Source organism: Leucoraja erinacea, chromosome 28 (assembly GCF_028641065.1).
Source record: "Leucoraja erinacea ecotype New England chromosome 28, Leri_hhj_1, whole genome shotgun sequence".
In the NCBI taxonomy this organism is placed as follows: Eukaryota; Metazoa; Chordata; class Chondrichthyes; order Rajiformes; family Rajidae; genus Leucoraja; species Leucoraja erinaceus.
In genome coordinates this window covers 18,393,575-18,415,273 of record NC_073404.1, presented here as the reverse complement: position 1 = coordinate 18,415,273, position 21,699 = coordinate 18,393,575, and the positions used below count along the sequence as shown (strand labels likewise).

Below are 21,699 nucleotides of genomic sequence, written 5' to 3'. Positions count from 1 at the left end.
ATGTTCATGAGGAGGATTTTTCCAGGCTTGAGTGACTTGCATGAGCCATTGTATTTGAATCCTGTATCCATGTCAACAATGAATGGTCTGTCCTGTTTTTATTCCTAATAAGGTTTGTCATGGTTTGATTCGCCAACCCGCTGAGCCATTTCAGAGGGCAGTTAAGAGACGACCACAAAGATGTACATCTGTTAGTACTAGTGACCAGCCATGTGGCGAGGTGCATTGGAATGCATCTACAATGTGCCTGTGAATTGCTGCCACTTCCTTGCAGGAGCACTGAATAATGTGGCTTCTCAACCACATTTACTTCTAGGCTGCGCTATTTTTAGATTTTTGAACAAAGGAGGTTGTTGCATGGTAAAACATCTCCAGCTACATCTGGCACTTTCTGAGCTCTGAGGCTTCCCTTATCCATAGTGAGATCCATACCTGCCGCACATATAAAACTGAAACAAAAGTTTGGCATTTAAATCAAAACTTCAGGGTCTGTGTTCACTAAGCCTTACTACCACCAATTGCTCATTTCCTCCAAAGTTAGTGAAGTAAATCTGCCTTTAGACTCCAAGTGCGATGTACAATCCTTTTGCACCGCCCCATATGTTTCTGTCTTGCCCCAATAGATATTGCTCCACTTAAGTTGAGGCAATGTCCCATCAATAACACCAAGTTAAGCCTAAACATAAAGTTTATTGAAAATGGGGTAGGGAAATGGGGTGGATTGGAGGTGACTATGAGTTGGTTTGATCCAAATGTAGCTACGACTCAAAAGCTGATCCAATCTTGTCATGGTAGATAGAATTCAACCAACCATTGCTGTTTCCTGAAGCTTTTAACTTGTTGGCAGTGGTAAATGTAGGGACATCTCTTGCATGAATCAATAAAAATGTGACATTTTTGTTAGCCTGTCAGGAATATTGTGTAACGTAAGTGATAAACATTTATTCTTTAATGTCTGTCCATTGGCATTGAACTGTTTATCATTATGTTTCTTCTAATATGCTATCATTTTGATTATCTAGCAATGCAGTTCTGTCTCTATTTCTACCCATTCCCCCCTCCTCCTCCATTAGGTTGTGATAACCTGTTTTTGCTTGCAACACTGCATTATAGTTTACTCCAAGTATGAAGTGTGCACAAAGTAGCTCCTACCTGACCCCCTTTGAGGGCAGCCTCCCCCATGTCTGTTCCTTCTGTAATCAGAAGGAGTAGCACCCTCATTGTGGTACCTATCGGGGGACTGATGTGGTGCCAAGCGACACTCATTTCCAGCTTCTCCACAGTCATGCGGTAATGGGCCATCATGAGGATCTTCAGAGTACTGGGTTTCCAATCTCAGTTTACAGCTGTGGGGAACTCGGGGTGTGAGCCCAGAGTTCTCCCATTGATGGGAAGACCACCAAAGATTTTACGGGTAGCTTGCAAATGACTGGAAGGATCATGCAATCAGCTATAGATGAGTTGCACACAGAATGTTCTACTCTCTGGAGAACTGCTTGGAATAACTGGTGCATCTTTCAAAAGGTGAAATGGAGAAGTCTTAATCTAGCTTCAAATAGCCCTTGCTTTCCCTCTCTCCCCATCCCCTCCTCCTTCCCAGTCCTTGCACCAGTCTTACTGACTCGGGCTACATTCCATCTCTGCCCTGCCCACTCCCCTGACATCAGTCTGAGGAAGGGTCTTGACCCGAAACGTCACCCATTCCTTCTCTCCAGAGATGCTGCCTGTCCCCCTGAGTTACTCCAGCATTTTGTCGACCTTCAATTTAAACCAGCATCTGCAGTTCTTTCCTACAGTCTTAATCTAGTGTTTGACTTTCTAACCCCTTTCCATTTGTCTTTTCTCCCACTCCCCCTCCTGCTCTGTCTCTCTCTGTCTCTCTCTGTCTCTCTCTGTCTCTCTCTGTCTCTCTCTGTCTCTCTCTGTCTCTCTCTGTCTCTCTCTGTTGACTTTATTGTGCTGAGCTATTACAGCCTGTCTCTCTCCCTTCCTCTTTCCTTTACATCTTCTCCCCACGGAACTAACAGACTCAAACCAAGTTGGAGCATGCCCGTATTCGGGAGCTCGAACACAGCCTGATGTTCGAAAGGACCAAAGCTGGAAAACTCCAAAAGGAGTTTGAAGACACCCGGGTAAAACCAGTTGATGTGGCCTTCTGCCCACCCGTGTCATGGCTTGCCTGGGAACGGCTTGGCTTCACACGAGCATTTTTATTTTCAAGCTGATTGGGTTTGATTTGTGCCTTTCGCTTTGCTTTGGGAGATAAATGGAGAGGTGTTTTTATTTTTTGTAGTTCTGTGATTGTGAGCCTTTTGATATTTCTGCTTGGCAACTGCTCTGCAAAAGCTTGACACTGTCTTCTAATTTGCTGAATGTGTGTTAGGAAGCTGCCTGTTACGTCCGTTAGCACTGCCTGTGGCATCGGCTGTGTGTGAAGCAACAGGATTTGTGGCCTTCACTTCAAAGGTGCCGGTTTATGCTATTTCTGATGAAAGAATTGTTTAAATCAGATTTAGTCTGAAGCAGGGTCTCGACCCGAAACGTCACCCATTCTTTCTCTCCAGAGATGCTGCCTGTCCTGCTGAGTTGCTTCATCTTTTTGTGTCTATCTTGAGCACCAAATACATCTCCAATGGTTGGTCACAATGAAGAATTCGTGAGGAAAGATAATTTAGATTTGCTTCTCACAGGATTGAGAGGAACTGTTGTAGATATTCACTGTGGGAGCGGCATCATAAAAACAGAGGGGAGAATTGCTGAGTGCAGGTGGGATCCCATAGACATGGAAGGATGAGTATCCCAAGGGGAGAGGGGTCTTGGAGTCGGAGGTGTTTTCAGTTTGGTTGGGGTGGTGGGAAAGCAATGTGAACCTGGGAGGACTACTGTCAGACCTGCTATGTCGAGGATGGCAGGTAAAAAATGACAATGTTTCCAGACCTGAAATGTCCCCTATCTATGTTCTCCTGGGATGCTGCCCATTCCCGCTCTCTGATACTTTTGTAAATCAGCAACTGCAGTTCCTGATTTCTACATTACTTGCAGAGATCTTGCTTTACTCAAATTCTCCCATACATTAAAAAAAAAAAATTCAAGTTCTTATTAAGGATGATAAATATTTAATTTCACATGGTAATGACTGGATCTGGTATATATTTAATTAGTTTAATTCTGAGTTTAACTCTATTGGGGAAATTATTAATGAAATGAAAGAATTATAGCAAGGGTATGGGGGGTGACTATTGCATGGGTAGCCACAGAAAACTGACTTAAGGAGGAATTGGCCCGTAGGTAGTTTTCATAACCCAGAGTCAATTAAGTCAGTGTACGGAGTCAGGCCCTTTAGCCCATTGCTGATTAAGATGCTAAGCTAGTTCCACTTGCCCACGTTTGGGCCTTTCCTGTCTGTGTGTCTGTCCAAAAGTATTTTAAATGTAGTCATTGTACCTCAGCCTGTACCAGATATCATCAACTTGGGTGGGGAGCTGGCACGGGGTGTGGAGATGGGGCTTTTTCCATTCCAATCCAGTGCTTTAACCTATAACCAAAGCCCCTGTTTCTCTGTCCTGTGATTACTGTTCTAGGTCTCTTGAACTAATCATCCCATTCAAACATGATGTATAACTAATAATTTTGCTTTGTAACTGTACATTTAAAAAAAAAAAAGGTGCGGGCTGAAAAGTGAGTATAACAATGATGAAGCATTTGTTAGAGGCAAAGATAAAAGGCAAAGAGCAGTAGAGAAAGAATGAGAGAGAGTTTCTGGTAATGAGAGAGAGACTGGGATGAGAAAAACAAATGTTGGAGGGTGGAGAAAAATATTTACCAGAACAAATTGGACCATGTTGTATAGAATTTAAGTAATGGATGTGTTATTGGATTTATTCTGTGTAATGCTGCTCGGATATAAAAGATTTTAAATGAGTTGCTCCTTTAACAAAGCATAAAGTATCACACATAACTGGAGAAGTATACCTCCAGAATGTAAAAATAACAATTGAGTTTAGAGAAGATAGAATGGGGCATTTTGATTTGTCATATACATTGGTAGAGGCATAGTGTTAAGTAGAAGTAGTTGCACTATGACTGCAGGAGCTATTCATGATACTTCATATAGAATATCGGTAGATTGTCCATAGGATTGATAAATGTGGGCCTGGGAAGGTCTTTTTAGGTAATGGGATTCCGTGCAGAGAATCCTTTTATTTAAAGAGGAACATTGTTGAAGATCCACTAAAAAGCAGGAAAGATTTTCAAAATTGAAGACTGGCCAAATTAAAGTCAAGAACGTGGTGAGAGTGGGGAATAGCAGATTTTTTTTAAATTTTATTAAAGAATCCAACTGAAATTGTTTACATTTGTGTAAATCCAATGTTCGACCATGTGTTCTACAAGTTCTAGTTTCCATCTTTGAACAACATTGTGGGACAGTGGGTGTAATAATTAGATTTTGCACCTGCCAACAAAGACCAAACAGAGAGGGGTAACCTAAACAAGACTAACGTTTATGACGAGCTTCAATCCAGTAAACAAAGGGAAGATGCTTCCAGTTTGTGGTTTAAACCAGAATGACAGAGTAAGCAATGGAAATGGTGACTCATAAATTCAAAGGGGAATTTAGACAAAATGTCATGAACCGAGAAGTAGTTAGACTCTGGAACTTTGCATCTCAATTGAAAGTAAGACATAGGTCATCGAAGCAAATTTGGGGAAGCTAGATAATCCGAAGAGGGAGTTGGGGTTAGGAGACTATGCTGTTAGGGTGAGCTGAAGGATAAATGGAGCAAAACCATTGGCACAGAGTCCATGTCGAGGATGTAAATAATTTGTTCTTTATGGAGCAGTGGAGTCATTTCCAGGATCTGGTTTTTGAAATGGATTGCGTCAAAGGACACTGCGTCCAGTCAAGGGCTGGAGCAATACATTTGCAAACATACACTGGAAACCAGAGAAATGAACAGAACTATCACACCAAACACCCTTTTGCCCTTTTTTCTGCTGCCTGCCCATCTCTATTACATATTGTCTCAGGATCTGCCTGGTGCTTTTTATATCTGAATTTCATCTGGTCTCAGTCTAGTGCATTCTCCCGATCTGGAAATCAGTTTTGATCTTTCATTCCTAGTGTTTTTTTTCTGTTTCTTGGTTTCACTCCCTCAGTCTCTCCTCTCACCGCACCATCTGGAGGTTACAATTATAATATGAATGGACAATGACGCATAACCTTGGATTGATCTAGGTTGCTATATTTAAAAATGTGAAACAATGATAATGTACTGAGATGACGACTGTTATAAAGTAAGTGGGGATTTGCCATGGATGAGATAACTCTGGGATAATTCCTACCAATTTTACATCACTGACTCAAGTGCGTTCAGTGCAACATGACAAAGACCATCAAATTGATTGGGTGTAGTGAAACTATTTAGCACCAGATGTACTTGCATTGTACGTAATAATTGGCAGTTTACTAAGCACCACACTAAATCTTAGTTCTTAACTCTGCTCTTACTATAATTTTAAAAAGGAAAATATCAGTTCTCCCTGGCTATGATGCCAGAAAATTGGACTTCTCTTGAAGTTATAAAGGTGAATGAACCCTCGGTTATGGCTGTTCGATAAACAGAAATTCACCCTGAGAGAATTCACCAATCAACAGCCAAAAATTTGAGAGATGGAATAAAATTGACTCTCACAGAATTAATGTGGAGAAAATGTAAATAAATAAATAAACGAAAAATTGATTCTTTCAACGTGTTCTTGACGCATGCATGGATGATGCATCTTTGCCTCATGGAAAATGGCGTTGCAGACCTTTTTCTAGGAATGCAACCGCTGGCTCCTCATCACAAGGGAACCCGGCACCATTGTTTAATAAGGGAGGAAGGAATAAACCAAGAAACCAGCTAGCTTTGATTTAATGGCTGCCGAATTATTGGACTCCTACTTTCATTTAAAGCTCTGCATCTAGAAAGTCACAGATTAGTCAACGTTGATTTGTTAACGGAATGTCTGCCCAACCAAGCAAATTCAATTTTTTGAGGCAATGAAAAGGAGTGCATTTGCAAGGAGCGCACTACATGAACTTAAGCAAGACTTTTGACAAAACCCCACACAGCAGAGTGAATGTAAAAGTTTATGGGATCCAAAGGAGAGTGGAAAATTGGACTAAATTTAATGGTGGTGAGAAGTAAAGAGTGATGTTTGTCGAGTTCCACAAGGTTTGGTGCTCAAACCTTGTTCTGCAATGTATCTCAATGGCTTAAACTTAAATGTAGATGGCATTCTAAAGACATTTCAGATCATGCAAAAACTAGCCATATGGTTGGCAAGGATGAGGAAATCCTCGGCTGCAGGAAAGTATTGATTCTCTGAGCAGCTGGGCAGGGAAATGGCAAATGGAATTTAATGCAGAGAAGTGTGCATTAATACACGGGCCAGGTGCAACAAGGCCGGAGATGCACAATAAGTGGGCGATTCTGAGAGAGGTGTGGAGGAACACAATGATAGTGGATTGTTCATCCTTAATGTTGCTAGGACTTCTCAGGCACTACTGAGTGCAGGTTTGGCCTACAGTTAGAGGCCCTCAAGCTGCATGAACATATTATTGCTCATCAATCAATCAATCAATCAACCTTTATTGTCATCTTGCAAGCAACAGTTGTACAGTGCAAAATGAAAAGACGTTTCCCAGGGAATACCGGAGTATCGCACATGAAATGTAAAACATTTCACACATAATAACACTAAAAACAATCGTCCCTGATGGAACAGTATAAATAAATAGTTAAAAACAGGTAAATCACAATGTTAAAATACAATAAACCAATCATAAAAATGTCCGGGGCAGCTGATTTGAGTGGCCAGTGCTAGTTATTAAAGGAGCACCAGATACCCTACCCTGCATCCCATAGTTCTGCTTTCACTTCCCCTCCCCCTCAGTTGGAACCAGGATAGAGCTCCTCTTGTCCTCATCTTCCCACAAGACTATGCATCCAACAGATCATTTTCCAACATTTCCGCCAACGTTATCCCATCGCCAGCCACATCTTCCTATCTCCATCATTTTCTGCCTTCTGTACAGACCGCTCCCTCTGCACATCCTTGGTTCACTCACCCCATCTCATCTAAACCTTCCCCTCCCTAGGTATTTTCTGCTGCAACTGCAGGAGATGTAAAAGCTGAAGATGTAACTCCTCCCTCGCCTCCATCCAGGGGCTTCTTCCAAGTGAGGAAGAAGTTCACATACACTTCCTCTAGCCTTGTCTATTGCATCCAGTGTTCTTGATGTTGCCTCCTGTACATTGGTGAGGCCAAACGTAGACACAGCAAATGTTTTGCCGAACACTTGCACTCGGCATGCCAAGGCCTGCAGGACCTCCCAGTTGCTAATCGTTTCACCTCCCCATCCCATTCCCATATTGACTTTTCTGTCCTGGGCCGCCTCCATTGTCAGACCTAGGCACATACAAACTAGAGGATCAGCACTTGGGTATTACGCTTGGGTAGCTTACATCCCAATGACATGAATTCTCCAATTTTAGATCATGAACCTACAACGCCTCTTCCCTTTGAGCCTCTGGAGATGCACCCATTTCTCCCCATTCCTTCCACCCATATTCCTTTCCCTGGCTTCACCATTTACACAACTTCTATCCTTATTTCACATGTCTTTGTCTTTTCATCTCTGGCCTTTCTCCAACCATCTGTCTATCAACCTCCCTCCCTCACTTGTATCCAGATATGGTCTCTCTTGCCAGACTTCGTCCTGTCCCTCCTCTTTTTCGGCTGGCTTTCCCCAGCCACTGAAGAAGGGTCCCGACCTAAAACATCAGCTATGCATGCTCTCCAGAAATGCTACCTGATCCACTGAGTTACTCAGCACTATCTTTTTTTGCTGGAGGGTTAGGCTGGGTACCTCTTTAGCTGTTGCAGATATAATGGTCCCTACAGCCACCTCCTGTATCAGTTTTCAGTTTAGTTTACTGTCACGTGTACCGAGGTACAGTGAAAAGCTTTTGTTGCGTGCTATCCAGTCAGCAGAAAGAGAATACATGGTTACAATCGAGCCATTTACAGTGTATAGATACATAATTAGGGAATAACGTTCAGCCAGGATAAGGGTAAAGCCAGCAAAGATTTTCTGCGTTTACGTGTATGGAGCAGTGATGATAGAAAACCTTTGAAGGTCAAAATTTGTATCTTGGCAAATTACAAAACACTGACAGAAAATGATAGAGTGATTATACAATGGGTATTAACATTTTCTCTGCTTTCCGGCCCTAGCTTACAACGGTGGCTGAAAAGTCGAGGATCGCACAGCTTGAAGATGAACTGAGTTTAAGGAAATATGAGATTGACGAACTGCAACAGAGACTGAGAAGCCCAAACTCCTCGGGCACTGCTGAGCACAGTCCCTACAACCTACAGTCGGAGGCCCTCAAGCTGCGAGAACAACTATTATCGGTCACCAAGGAGCACCAGACAGAGAACGTCTTACTGAGGGAAAAGTACGAGGCCAGATTGCAGGAGAGCCAGCAAGAGTTGGAGAAGTTGAAGGCCAGCGATGAAAAATACGTCCATGAAGTCGGTGAGCTCCGGCAGAAACTCCACCAAGCAACCAGGGAGAACATGGAGATGATGGACAACTGGAAGAACAAGTTGGACACGTTGGTGTCTGACCACCAGAAATCTCTTGAGGAACTCAAGGTTTCATTAATTTCGGGCACTGATGTGCACAACAGTGAGCTGGTGGAGCTAAGGGCCACCATGGAAAGCCTAAAGATGGAACGCCAGCTGGAGTGGGAGAACCTAAAGGCCAAGCATGAAATTGAGATGGCGCTGCACATAAAGGAGAAGGAGGACTTCAGAGTCAAGCTGCAAGAAGCCAGGTGTGATCTGGAAGAATGCAATTCCAACTGGCGAAACAAGTTGGACACGACAGCAAGCCAATACCGGCAAGAACTCCAGGCAGCCGTCGACCAGCTCCACAATGCAGAGCTAAGGCTCGGTGAGCAGGCGAAACTTCAGCTTGGGTATAAGGACCAAGCACAGGCCATCAGCTTCTTAAAAGAGCAGATTTTCACGGCCGAGAGGAAAATGATGGACTATGAGGCGCTCCAGAAGTCTGAGATCAAACACAAGCAAGAATATAAAACCCTACAGGAGAAGCTGCAAGCAATGGAGGCTCGGCACTCTTCCGAAGTATGAGAATAAAACCAAAAAAAAAAACATTATATATATCTTTGGTCTGTTTGTGGTAGGAGAAATCATGTTAGACCTATTGAGCTCTAATTAAAATCAACTTGGAATATATTAAAGATAAGTTAACGAAGGATTTAATGATATCCAAGCTTTAAGCATACTAAAATAATAGATGTCAGAATTTGAACAATTAAATATTATATGATGTCTGTACATTGACTTGAAGTTGTGTTAAATGGCAAGAGAGGAAAATGCGTTTCACACATGAAATGTAATTTGAAGTTTCATTGATACTTGGCACAATTACCACACACATTTGGTGTTTCACAGATGGATGTTTAAAGAGTCCCAGCTGTACCACAAGAAATTTTTTGACAAGTAGTAGCGTAACTACAGTGTGACCCCTTGCTCTGTGAGAGTTGGCTGTTTACTGGATAATGCTTTGGTGGGCCTGTTTAAAGGAGGAGTAAATTGACTGGAGTTTCTATTCCTGTCACAATTCAATGACTGGGGAGTTCTGCATCAACAACAGATATTTAAACGCCAGACAGAAAAATCTGAACATGTGCGCTGGAATAAAAGGCAGTGGCCAAGAGGAAGGAAAATGAATGAGAACGCTAACTATGTATGTTTCTTTAAAGGTGGGGAGATAATGGACTCCTAGATAACTGAAGAAATTTGCTCTGGTTCTAATCTCCACTCTATTTCTAACTGTCTGCCACAGTAATTGGGAAGAAGGTGCAACAGTATATTGATTTAGTGCCTGTAGCACATTATTACTTTTGGGATACCGAAAACTCCTTTAAACACATAGGATCATTTCCACTTAACTGATAGATGGCCCTTTGGATTAATCCCTGGCCTGACATTTATTGGGACCTGGGTCACTTCTGTCTGCTTGCCACGAACAGATTGGCGGTGGTTGCAAAAGGCTTTACCACATATTCCTAAGGTAACAAAATCACAAAATCACCGCCGGTCACCAAAATCCCTGGCCTCATCAGGCCCGGAGCTTCATTGGGAATTGGTGAGCTGCATCGGATTGCACGCCTGTAGTGCACCATATCACGAGGTCAATCAATTTGCGACCGTGGCTGTGCTTTTGCTTCAGCCGTGGTTCACCAATTGCCCAAACGTCAAGAATGAGGCTCTTTGCTGTCCCTCAATACACCGGTCGTGCCCATGCAGATTGTCTGTTTAAATCGGCAGTGGGGCCTGAACCGAGCACATTCAGTGGTAAAAGTGCTACCACTCTCCCCCCCCCCCCCCCCCCCCCCCCCCCCCCCCCCCCCCCCCCCTGTTGGACAACAGCAGTTGGATTGAAGAATTCACCGTAGCATCATTCTGGGAGTTCTCTCTGCTGAAAACGGGAAGATTTTGAACGATTTGTGACCAAAAGGATTTTGGAATCGGTGGCATTGGCATGCACTCCACTCGTCTGCCTGTGCTATCCAGTCATTGTGAAAGCTGCTTTGCTAAAAAGGCACTGCCAGAAACACTGCATAGGTTCTGAGATAAACACAGTGGCTAACCATTGTCTTCATTTTACTGACTAGGCATAGGGTGACCATAGTACTGCTGTTGAACTCTTCTACTTCCTTTGAGCCATGTTGCAGGTCACCACTGAATTTTTGCTACTTCGTACAGTTAGGCTACACCCCTGCAACTGCCCTGAATTCAAGGTCATTTCAAGCTGGCATGATGGTGGGGGATCGATTGAAACCCCTCGGGTACAATACAGTATGTATGCCAAGTGTCACCGGGCTTTGACTCCGGGGGGGGGGGGATGTACGTCACTGGCTATCCGCTATCCACTGACAATCCTTGAACTGTCTCTAAAACAGATCGTTTCCAGGCTGTCCACCCTGACGGATATGTTGCCCTGTGTTCTATAACGCCTGGTGCTGAAAGAAGATTAGCTGCTCTCAGTCTGAAGAAGGGTCTCGACCCGAACCATCACCCATTCCTTCGCTCCAGCAATACTGCCTGTGCCGCTGAGTTGATCCAGCATTTTGTGTCTATAAGCCACTTACTTCCTAGGTACATACTGTGAAGCTTCACCTGGAACACCCTCAATATTCCAGATATGCAGGTGCTCCTAATCCTACAGCAGACCAACATTTGAGTGAGTAGTCCAGCTGGATTGACGGGGTATGCTGCAGACACACCTCAGGCCTGTGACCGTCATGGCAGCCAAGAGGGTGTCGTGATAAAGCCACATTTAAAACCAGACCACTAATTCAAAGAGTATCTTGTGTTATAAATCCATGGTGTTGTATGGGTTTGCTACAAAGGCACATAAGCCAGTGCCACACTCTCCATAATAGTGAGGCAAGCATCAACTTACAGAGCACCATTCCAGCTCTCCAGAGGAAGAACCAAGTACATCATCGAACCCATAGGTGGCCATCTTTTCCCCCTTTACCTACCAACCCTGTGTGACCTTTCACCCTGGTGTACTGCCATTACTACTTCTACTTTGCAGTGTTTGGGTCCAAACATTCACTCGATATTTTCCTCATTGTAAAATCTCCATGAGTAAGATTTCATGCACCAAACATGAGCACTGCCGACATGGATTCCTTCATGAAGATGGCGACGACATTCCCGTCAAATCGACTCCATCCTGAAAAAAATGGTCATCTACGTGAGAGGTTCAGCCATTTGTGAAAAGCTCAAATTTCTACCTTAAGTTTACATTGCTTCTGTTTTCTCGGCTTTCCCTTCTTGAAGTCTGTTTCAGATTCCTCCGAATGTTATATTTTTTTATATTCTTTAAACTCCTCAAGGACCGAAGAGGACAAAAGGCATTTGGTGAGATTCATCAGCCCTCTGAATTAATACTGCATGCTGTAGCCTGCATGGCTTTGCTCCGACACTATTACTTGTGGACTTTTCTGGGAACAATAATCATTGTCCTTTTCCTCTTGACCTCTTGAGCTCTCGCTTTACAACCAGCTTCAACATCACTTAAAGGCTGCATGTCCTTCTGGCGCTTGCTTAACAAAGTTAATCACGCTGCTCACTGCAGGGAACAATGTGCCAGCCGACTTTGCGCAGGAACAATAAATCATAGATGCTGACAAGTCACGGCAGATGTTATATTTAATATTGCCTTTTCTTTATTTTCTGTAGCATGGGCACCTAATCAATGATTTGCGTGTCTCAGCATCTGGGCAAAAGAGTCACATTTTCTACAAGTACAGTGTTGTTTGATGAAGGGATCAGGCTCTGCACCATTCCCTCAGCTGGTCACAGAGCGATGATGGTGCCTCGACTTGCAAGGATTCGGCGCTCTGCCAACGGCCCATCTACCAATTTGATGGCTGAACAGGAATCTCGGCCTCAATCTTGCTCGTCGGGTCTAGTGATGAACTAGTGATGCATCGTAGGGTGGGAGGAAGTGACACGGGTCATTGTACTAATATTGACCTTTACCATTAAATTCCCTCCCTCAAAGTCCAGTTGGTCTCCAAGCAATCTTATCCAAAACCGTGGCAGTTTTGGGCAGCTCGTGAGTTGCAGATGTTACAGAGGTTGATGCACGGCATTGTGTTAGGTAGTTGGCCTCTGTAAGGGACAATTGGATTGTGCAATCCTTCACTGCCTTCTTGACATTCACCAGCTCCTCTCCTCAACGCTGCTCTCTTCCAAGGGACTCGTCAAGTGTTCTTCATTGTCAAGCAGCACCTGGCTGATGACAAGGGTAAAGAACATTCTCCCCATCCTGTGCACCAGAGACTATCCTGCTTCATCCTGATGTAAAGACCTCTGATTTTCCAAGGCATTGGGAAATCACGTGCAACAATTGGAAGCTCCCACCAACATCGTGAGACGTGAGACATTTTTCAGAGGGACAGATAAATAATGCTTTGTTCCGCCACTATCAGGAGACCAGGGTGGGAGTAACAATTCTATGAATGCTCAATCAGCAATAAGCAATTAATCTCTGCTTGTTAACACTCACATTTAAAGGGTGCAGAATTTCATAATGCATATTTTATTGGATATCTATTAAAAAAAAAGCACTAATTTTATTTTTCCTGAGGGTTAAACAGGGAGACTGTGTGTTGACTAAAACGCCTCAGTAATGTCCTTGTGTTTCCAGGCCATGGACAACAATAACATCTTGAAAGAGAAAATGAAAATGAAGCAATCAATGGAAGGTAACTCGATGTGATTTATGATTTTCTCTTTTTTAAGCTTTATTTAATATTTTCACACAACTTGAGGTAATCTCTAGCAAGCAACAGAGTGCCCGAGGAACTCAGCAGGTCAGTGGCATATGTGGTGGGAATGGAGAGCCAACACTTTGGGTTGGGACCCTTCTGTAGGCTGAATGAGGAGAAAGCTGGAAAAGAGTTTGGGTTGGGGCTAAGTCTGGCAAGTGATGGGTGAACGCAGATGAGGAGGGGGGTTTATTGGTTATGGAGGGGAGGGGGAGGGGGGGGGGGGTGGGATTACATCAAACGCTAGAGGTGAAAAGGAGTTGAAAGTCAGAAATGGAAAGAAGAGTGAAATGGACAGATGGAGTTGAGGGTTATGGGTGAAACGGGACAGGGAGGGGAAAGGGGAAGTATACGATTTGGGGATGGGAGATGAGCTTAGGGAAGAGGAGGAGGAAGGAATGAGGTGATTAAGATGATGGGAGAAGCATCTGCCAATCCCACCCCCCCCCCCCCCCCCCCCCCCCCCCCCCTGGATCCACCTATCATTTGCCTACTTTTGCCCCCACCCTACCTCTCTTTTCCAGCTTTCTCCCCTCTCCTCCACCAACTCCATCAATCCCGAGCCAAGATGCAGTCCCTCCACAGATGCTGCCTGACCCGCTGAGTTTCTCCAGCCCTTTATTTCTTGCTGAGGGTTCCAGCATCTGCAGTTCCTTGAGTCTTTGAGCTAACCACACATTCTCTATGTTTTTGTGCCTCTACACCGTCAGATTTATTGGACAAGCTCAGTAAAAGGGAAAAGGACGTCTCTTCAATGTCGTCGCAGATTGAGTTATTAAAAACCCAGGTTGTCGGTAAGTCAGTTGAACGTGATTGTTCTTCCGTATTGTGTTGAGATAAACACGGCTGAACTTTTGTCATTATTTAAAGTATTATAAAAAATTAAATGACCATATTTGCAGGAGGACTTGCGGTATTCCTCAGGAAACTTTATGCTATTTTGTCCTGTGATCGTATAAATAACCATAATAAATGAAAACATGTTACCCATTAAGAGCATGCTTGCTGAGCGGAATGTTTTACTGTCATATGTTTTATGTTTTACATGAGTGTTTTACTGTCATATGTCCCAGATAGAATAATAAATTTCCTCCTTGCTGCATTTGATTATTTCTGCAGAATGGCCAGGTATAGAATTTTCTGCACGGTAATTGCGTCAGAATATTAGCCATGCCTTTTTGATCCCACAGCTCTGGAACACAAGTCGAAATCTTCGGAGAAAAAGGTTGACGTAACCACGAAGGAAAAAGTCAAGCTGGAGATGGAGCTGGAGGCCTTGACCCGCAAATCCCACGACGCCTCCGGACAGCTTGTCCTCATTAGTCAGGAGCTGCTGAAAAAGGAGAGGTGAGGGTTGTTCAACTCGCATCGGTGCCGAAAAGACATGTGGGTACGTTGGGAAGAAGCTGACGTCACCGCAGCAATGGATATAGAGAAGGTAGTGCTTGGGGAACGATCAGGAGCACAAGTAGATGTGAAAAGCTTCAGCAGAGTAACAATGGATGGGGAAAGGCACCTGAACAGATATTTGACGTTCCTGCTGATTTTACATTAGTTTACAAGAAATGTGGCTTTGTGAACCTGAGAATATTAAAATAAATGCTGCATATATTTTGTTTATTGAGGGAACAGGTGAGAAATGCTGCAATGTTTTGAATAATGTTACAGTATTTTTAAAAATCCAGTCCTAATTGCAGGAATGGCTTCATGCAGTGTAAGTTCATTCAAGTACCTCCTCCACTACTATGTAGCACGCTGCCCAGAGGTCGTTCCTGCAATACACTCCACACTTTGAAATAGATGCAAACAATTTATTTTTGCCACGGAAGAAGGTACGGAGAGATGGTCAAAATGTTGTTAACTGAATTGGTGTATAAATGAATAAACTACCTATAAATGATGTTATCCTTAACCATAAGGTAGACACCAAAACCAAAAGTTGGACTAACTCAGAGGGTCAGGCAGCAGGTTGCATCTGCAGTACCTTCTTATGCATTTTATCCTTAATCATAGTTCAGTTAATTTCAGTGTTGTATCACCAGCAGCTTGAACTGTTTAACATAGAATATAGAGCAGGGCAGCACAGGAACAGTGTGAGTTAAACTAATCCCTGTTGCCTGCACAAGATCCATTCCCTTCCACTCCCTGTAGATCGTTGTGTCCATTTAAACACCTCTCAAACGCCACCATCATATCTGCCTCCACCAAACCCCCCAGCACTGTGTTCCAGGCTGTGTTCCAGGCACCCACCATCCTCTGTGTGAGGGGACAAATAAAATTGCCCAACACATCTCCTTTTAAACTTTGCCCCCTTCACCTTAAAGCTATGTCCTCTAGTTTTCAATATTTCCACCCTAGGAAAAAGGTTCTGACTGTCTAATCTATCTATGCACCTGATAACGTTGATGCTTCTCTCAGATCTCTGGAGCATCGGAGGCTGAGGGGAGAAAACAACCCATGTTTCTCCAATCACTGGTATTTTTTAAATGGAGATCGACAGCTTCTTGGTTAGTAAGGCTGCGAAAGGTTATGGGCTGCGAAAGGTTATCAGCCATGATTGAATGGCAGAGTAGACTCGATGGGCCGAATGGCCTAATTCTGCTCCTATGATTTGTGAACGTAGATTATACCCTCAAATCCAGACAGGTTTAAACTTTAAAATTAACAGAATTTCCTAGTAGGTAGATACTTTTCAATGTACAGTTGGGTGCTAAACTTGGGGCAGACTAACAGCACAATGTACAGATTTGTAATGGCTACCATTTATCAAAATGCTTGCATCCTTACTAATGCTGGTTTTCAATTCCACCGATGACATCCATTTGTTTCTCTTCATTGAACCTTTCATTCGTCTGGGAAACGAGGAATCTAAATGAACTCCGCTCACTGTTACTGGAGACCAATCGTCACTCCTGTGCCGGTGAAAAGGACCTCAGCCGGGAAGTTCATAAATCTGAGTGGAGAATGAAGGAACAGAAGCTGCAGGAAGACATCAAGGTCCTCCGAGAGAAACTCTATGTCCTTGTAAGTAAGCAGCAGCCCTGTGCACCAACATTGAACTCCAGCCTCTGAGCCGCAGCATAGATCAGGAGCCATAAATCCAGAGATTCATTGCTTTGGATTTAATTCAAAACCATTGTGTTACTTGAGGCTACAGGGATCAATGGCCGTTGAGAGAAGGCAGTAACATGATGACCAGCAATGATCATATTAAATAATGGAGGAGATTTGTAGCGGCAAACGGTCTTCTCTTGGTTTTATTTTCTATCTTTACAAACACATAGTCATCTTCAGGAAAGGTTTATTTGTGGAATAAATAAATACAATTCATTTTCTTTTTAACAATGGCTTTTTATTAGCCAGAGCATGGGAATCGAGAACCAGCAGACATAGGTTTAAGGTGAGAAAGGAACCTGATGGGGCAATGTTTTCACACACAGGATGGTAGGTATATGGAACGAGCAGCCAGAGGAAGTAGTTGAGGCATGTACTATAACAACATTTAAAAGATGTTTGGACAGGAAAGGTTTAGGGATATGGGCCAAACGTGGGCAGGTGGGGTCTAGAGTAGATGGACCACATTGGTTGGCATGGCCAAGTTAGTATTCTATGGCTCTATCCACTTTGATCAGTTGGGTGTACTCTTCCATTCTGGCTGCCCCCTGTTTAATGCACTTCAATGCTACGAGATTGGGGAGGAAGAGCTATTCTATTTTCAGCAGTGAACCCCGGGAAGCAGTTCTGGGTGACCGTGATGGATGGCTCTGTCCACATTGACCATTAGTCTTGTCGACTATCAGAAGTTTGTTTCATATGACGGACCTGGCGGTGGCATGTGGCAACACAAAGGACTTTGCCCCCTGCCAAGTATCGCGCACAAACCCCCACACTGCAGCAGAGCCACTGTTATGCCGCTGCCGGTTGGAACGCCTGTCGAATGTTTAGTAGAGTGTTAAATTTGTTCATGATACATGTATTTTTTTATTTCTATTTATTTTTCATGCACACTGAATGGACACTGGTTGAGCAACGTTTTTTTGTTTCCTCTGGGTATGCGAATACTCAGGAAATGACAATAAAGATATACAATGCAATACAATACAAAGCACAATTTGAAGGAATAGCACAGTAATAGTTGCATAGAATCATAGAAAATAGATGCAGTAGTAGGCCATTTGGCCCTTCGAGCCAGCACTGCCATTCGATATGATCATGGTTGATCATCCAAAATCAGTACCCTGTTCCTGCTTCCTCACCATATCCCTTGATTCCATTAGCCCTAGGAGCTGTATCTAATTCTCTCTTGAAAACATCCAGTGAATTGACCTCCACTGCCTTCCGTGGCAGAGAATTCCACAGATTCACAACTCTCTGGGTGGAAACAGTTTTTCCTCATCTCAGTCCTAAATGGCCTACCCCTTATTCTTAAACTGTGACACCCTGGTTCTGGACTCCCCCAACATCGGGAACATATTTCCTGGCTCTTAGTGACTGAAGGGTACATCGTCCTCCTGTTGTACAGTTTATTTGAAGATTTGCACCATGCTGGATCACTTGAGATTGGAAGGTGGGCAACAAGGTTTGTCGAAAATGCAGTCACGGATTATCATTAACTATGTTTTTTGGTCGTTATTTTGTGTGCATGAAAGGCCGTCAGTGTTGGTAGTGAGCAACATTTCCGTTTTGTCATGTGGTGCCACCATTGACAATTTCAGGGTAGGCACCTTGCAATGCTGACAATTACATGGGTGTTTCAATGAAATTGCGATTCCCTCTGGACTACCGTAATGTAGGGTTTAAAGAAAGTTGGCTGTGGAAATTATAAAACATTTTACAGACAGTGAATTGGAACAAAAGAATTACTCTTGTATTATATCATTGTCTAGATCAGCTACATTACAGAGAGAGACAAAGAGACACAAAGGACAGCCCAGTTTATCAAGGTATACTTCAATGGTGCAGTAGGGATTATGATGGATCCACAGCTAATTATTACAGGTTCTTGTCCGAGTGCCTGTTGTCCATATCATAAATCCTACCCAATGTTCGCTGCCTGCATCAGAAATATTCCTGAGGTTCAGAATTTAGGCTGCAGCACCACTTTGTTTTGCTTTGACTTGGTACTTCATTGGCTGTGCAGTGCTTTGGGCATCCTGGAGTCGCAACAGGTGCTGCATACTTTCAGGTTTCCTTGTTTGTTCTTTCTGTTAACAGGAACTTTTTGTTTAAGAGTGCTGCACTTTTAGTCTGCTTTTTTTTTTTGTTGCTGATGTGGCTTTTTGAATGTAAATTAACAGCGAGCTTTTGCGACGCAAATCTTTCCAAGATGTATGTCTGCTGCACGACCTCTGATCTTAGTGACGCATGGATTAACACAGAATAATACATTTGTGACCCTCTATGATTAATGTTAGACTCATTTAAACACAACAAACCCACAATCAATATTTCTCAAGACCCAGTTTAAAACTTATCAGGGAAAAGCTGATTTCGTCGTGATAAGTTTATGAGAAATAGGAGCAGAATGAGGCCATTCAGCCCATTGAGTCTGCTCTGCCATTCAGTCATGGCTGATCTATTTTTCCCTCTTGACAGCATTTTCCTGCCTTCTAACCGTAACCTTTGACACCCTTATAAACCAAGAACCTATCTATCTCTACTTTAACATAACCCAATGAGGCCCTCCACTGCCATCTTAGTTTTAGTTTAGTTTGGAGATACAGCGCAGAAACAGGGCCTTCGCCCCACCGTGTCCGTACCGACCAGAGATCCCCGCACACTAAAACTATCCCACACACACTCCAGAGACAATTTACAATTTTACCAAGCCAATTAACTTACAAACCTGTACGGCTTTGGAATGTGGGCGGTAACCGGAGCTCCCGGGGAAAACCCACACAGTTCACGGAGAGAACATAAAAACTCTGTACAGACAAGTACCTGTAACCAGGATCGAACCCGGGCCTTTGGCACTGTAAGGAAGCAACTCTACCACTGTGCAACCATTGTGACAATGAATTCCACAGATTCACCACCCTCTGGGCTAATTCAATTCCTCCTCATCTCCATTCTAAAGGCACATGTTTGTATTCTGAGGCTGTGCCCTGTGATACTAGACTCGCCCTAACCACAACAGCTATAGAGCAGTTTAAGCCTCTCTGAGCATTATGAGTGAACATTGCCTCCATTCGGACAAACTCATCGTTCTGTCTCTTCACCCCCTTAGAAATACGAGGTAAATGGTAAACAAAACTAACAAGGATAAGAAGCTGCAAAGGAAAACAGACTATTTTGCATGCGGGGTGATGATTCCCCACACTCCAGGATTGCTGGAATCATTGTGACAAAACCAATTTTCCCATTTGATTCTTATTGTATTAAAGAGAGTTCAAGGGATTTTTATTTTATTTTACAGCATTTCTCATCACCAATCTGCACCGCAATGACTTTCTCTCTGTTTCCAGGGTACTGAAAAGTACAAACCCGATCAGAAACGACGGCCCGTTTCTCTGCAAGACACCGAGACCGACACCGAGATCTCCAAACTGCAACAAAGGCTGGTTAACACTGAAGAGGCCTTGCGGAGCGCCCTGGATCAGAACCAGCAAATGGAGAAACTAATGCAAGCCATGCAGGCAAGTACCCAGCTCCTTCATAAATCCTTCCACCTCTATTTTAAACCACTATCTGAAATCTGTGAGTTTGGCCAAGCTTTCGGTCATCTGCGATGATGTGTGCTTCAGTCAAAACTGACTTGATGGCACTCCGATCGTGTACCTTGGCACACTTTACTGTGTTGCAACTGCTGTGTAGATGCACTGCCCAACCAGTCAAGCCCAATAAGCTTGCGGACAAAAGAGGCTGCAGATGCAAGTGAGAGGCTAAAGAACACTGGAGAGACTCTGCAGGACATGCAGTACCCGTCAGTTAATGTTTCACTAAAAAATCTTTCTATAAGCCCTGATGAAAAGTAATTAACCTGAAATATTAACTGTATTTCTGTCTCCACGGACAGTGTGGACACTCCACATACACTGTAATGTGTATTTCCGGAATTCTCTTATTTTACTGCGGTTTCCAACATCTGCAATTATCTTTTTTGCCTGCCGATTACTGGTTTAGATACTTCCCTTCACAGGCAGGTTTTCGCTTCCTCAGTTTTGAGCAAGGGCCAGATGCCTGTCTGAAGAAGGGTCTCGATGCAAAACGTCACCATTCCTTCCCTCCAGAGATGCTGCCTGTCCCCCTGAGTTACTCCAGCTTTTTGTGTCTATCTTTTGCCTGAAACTCTTTCCGCAGATGCTGGCCGGACCAGCTGAGCTTTTGCAGCATTTTCTGTTTGCACTACCATCGCAATTGTCTTTTCCCATCTCTGAATGTACAATGTGTGGATAGGTGATACAGATGGTGATTCTTCCTGTGCACTTTTCCGCCTGTAGATAAACAGTGTCCTGTTCTTTCTGTGTTCCAGACACTGGATTGTGCCAGTTCAGCCAATGGGGTTCATCAACGGAGTCAACTTGAAGCCATGACAGACAGCAGGTGCTTCAAGCAGGAGGTAAGCACGGATTTCAGCTGCTTGATATATTCAGTACATATCTCTGTCTGAAATGAAACAAAAAGCAAATGACCTTGATGTATGGAAGCAACTCTTAGTCACACATCGGGAGACACTAAAAGGCAATTTCAGCTGCCACACGATCTCCTTGGAGAGTCAATGATTCCCAGTTCTCCCGAGTGATCGGGTATTCACCAGAATCTGGAGCTGCCTCCCACAATTATCTCTTTAGAAAGAGAGCAGGAGGCGACTGCAATGTGCTTATGCCCCTGTCCCACTTAGGAAACCTGAACGGAAACCTCTGGAGACTTTGCGCCCCACCCAAGGTTTCCGTGCGGTTCCTGGAGGTTGCAGGTGGTTGCCGGAGGTTGCAGGTAGTGGAAGCAGGTAGGGAGACTGACAAAAACCTCCGGAAACTGCACGGAAACCTTGGGTGGGGCACAAAGTCTTCAGAGGTTTCCGTTCAGGTTTCCTAAGTGGGACAGGGGCAGCAGTCCGGGAAGCCTTGTATTGCTCGCTCTTCACACTTCAAATTATCCTTGGGATATGAAGTCCTGAAGAGCTGCAATATCCAAGAGTTGTCCAAGCGATCACATGTTCCGACACCTTGATCTTATAAACCTTGCACTCGACTTATTGACTGCTCCCTGTGCTTGACCATAATATTTTAATTATCTGTGATCATGGACATCACAATATCTATGCTTTCAC

At 43.7% G+C, this 21,699-nt stretch overlaps 1 protein-coding gene across 4 annotated transcripts in view; it reads left to right on the top strand.

Moving 5' to 3' along the window:
* clip2 (CAP-GLY domain containing linker protein 2) overlaps positions 1–21,699 on the top strand; it is a 91,656-nt gene that overhangs the window by 57,182 nt on the left and 12,775 nt on the right. For 3 of the 4 annotated variants that reach the window (XM_055657930.1, XM_055657931.1, XM_055657932.1), the window contains 8 exons: positions 2,028–2,132; positions 8,284–9,201; positions 13,310–13,367; positions 14,141–14,224; positions 14,621–14,777; positions 16,295–16,454; positions 19,895–20,065; positions 20,902–20,988. In XM_055657930.1, the coding sequence (XP_055513905.1) occupies positions 2,028–2,132; positions 8,284–9,201; positions 13,310–13,367; positions 14,141–14,224; positions 14,621–14,777; positions 16,295–16,454; positions 19,895–20,065; positions 20,902–20,988 (1,740 nt within the window). The remainder of the gene's footprint in view (positions 1–2,027; positions 2,133–8,283; positions 9,202–13,309; positions 13,368–14,140; positions 14,225–14,620; positions 14,778–16,294; positions 16,455–19,894; positions 20,066–20,901; positions 20,989–21,699) is intronic. The other variant, XM_055657933.1, reaches the window with a different exon arrangement.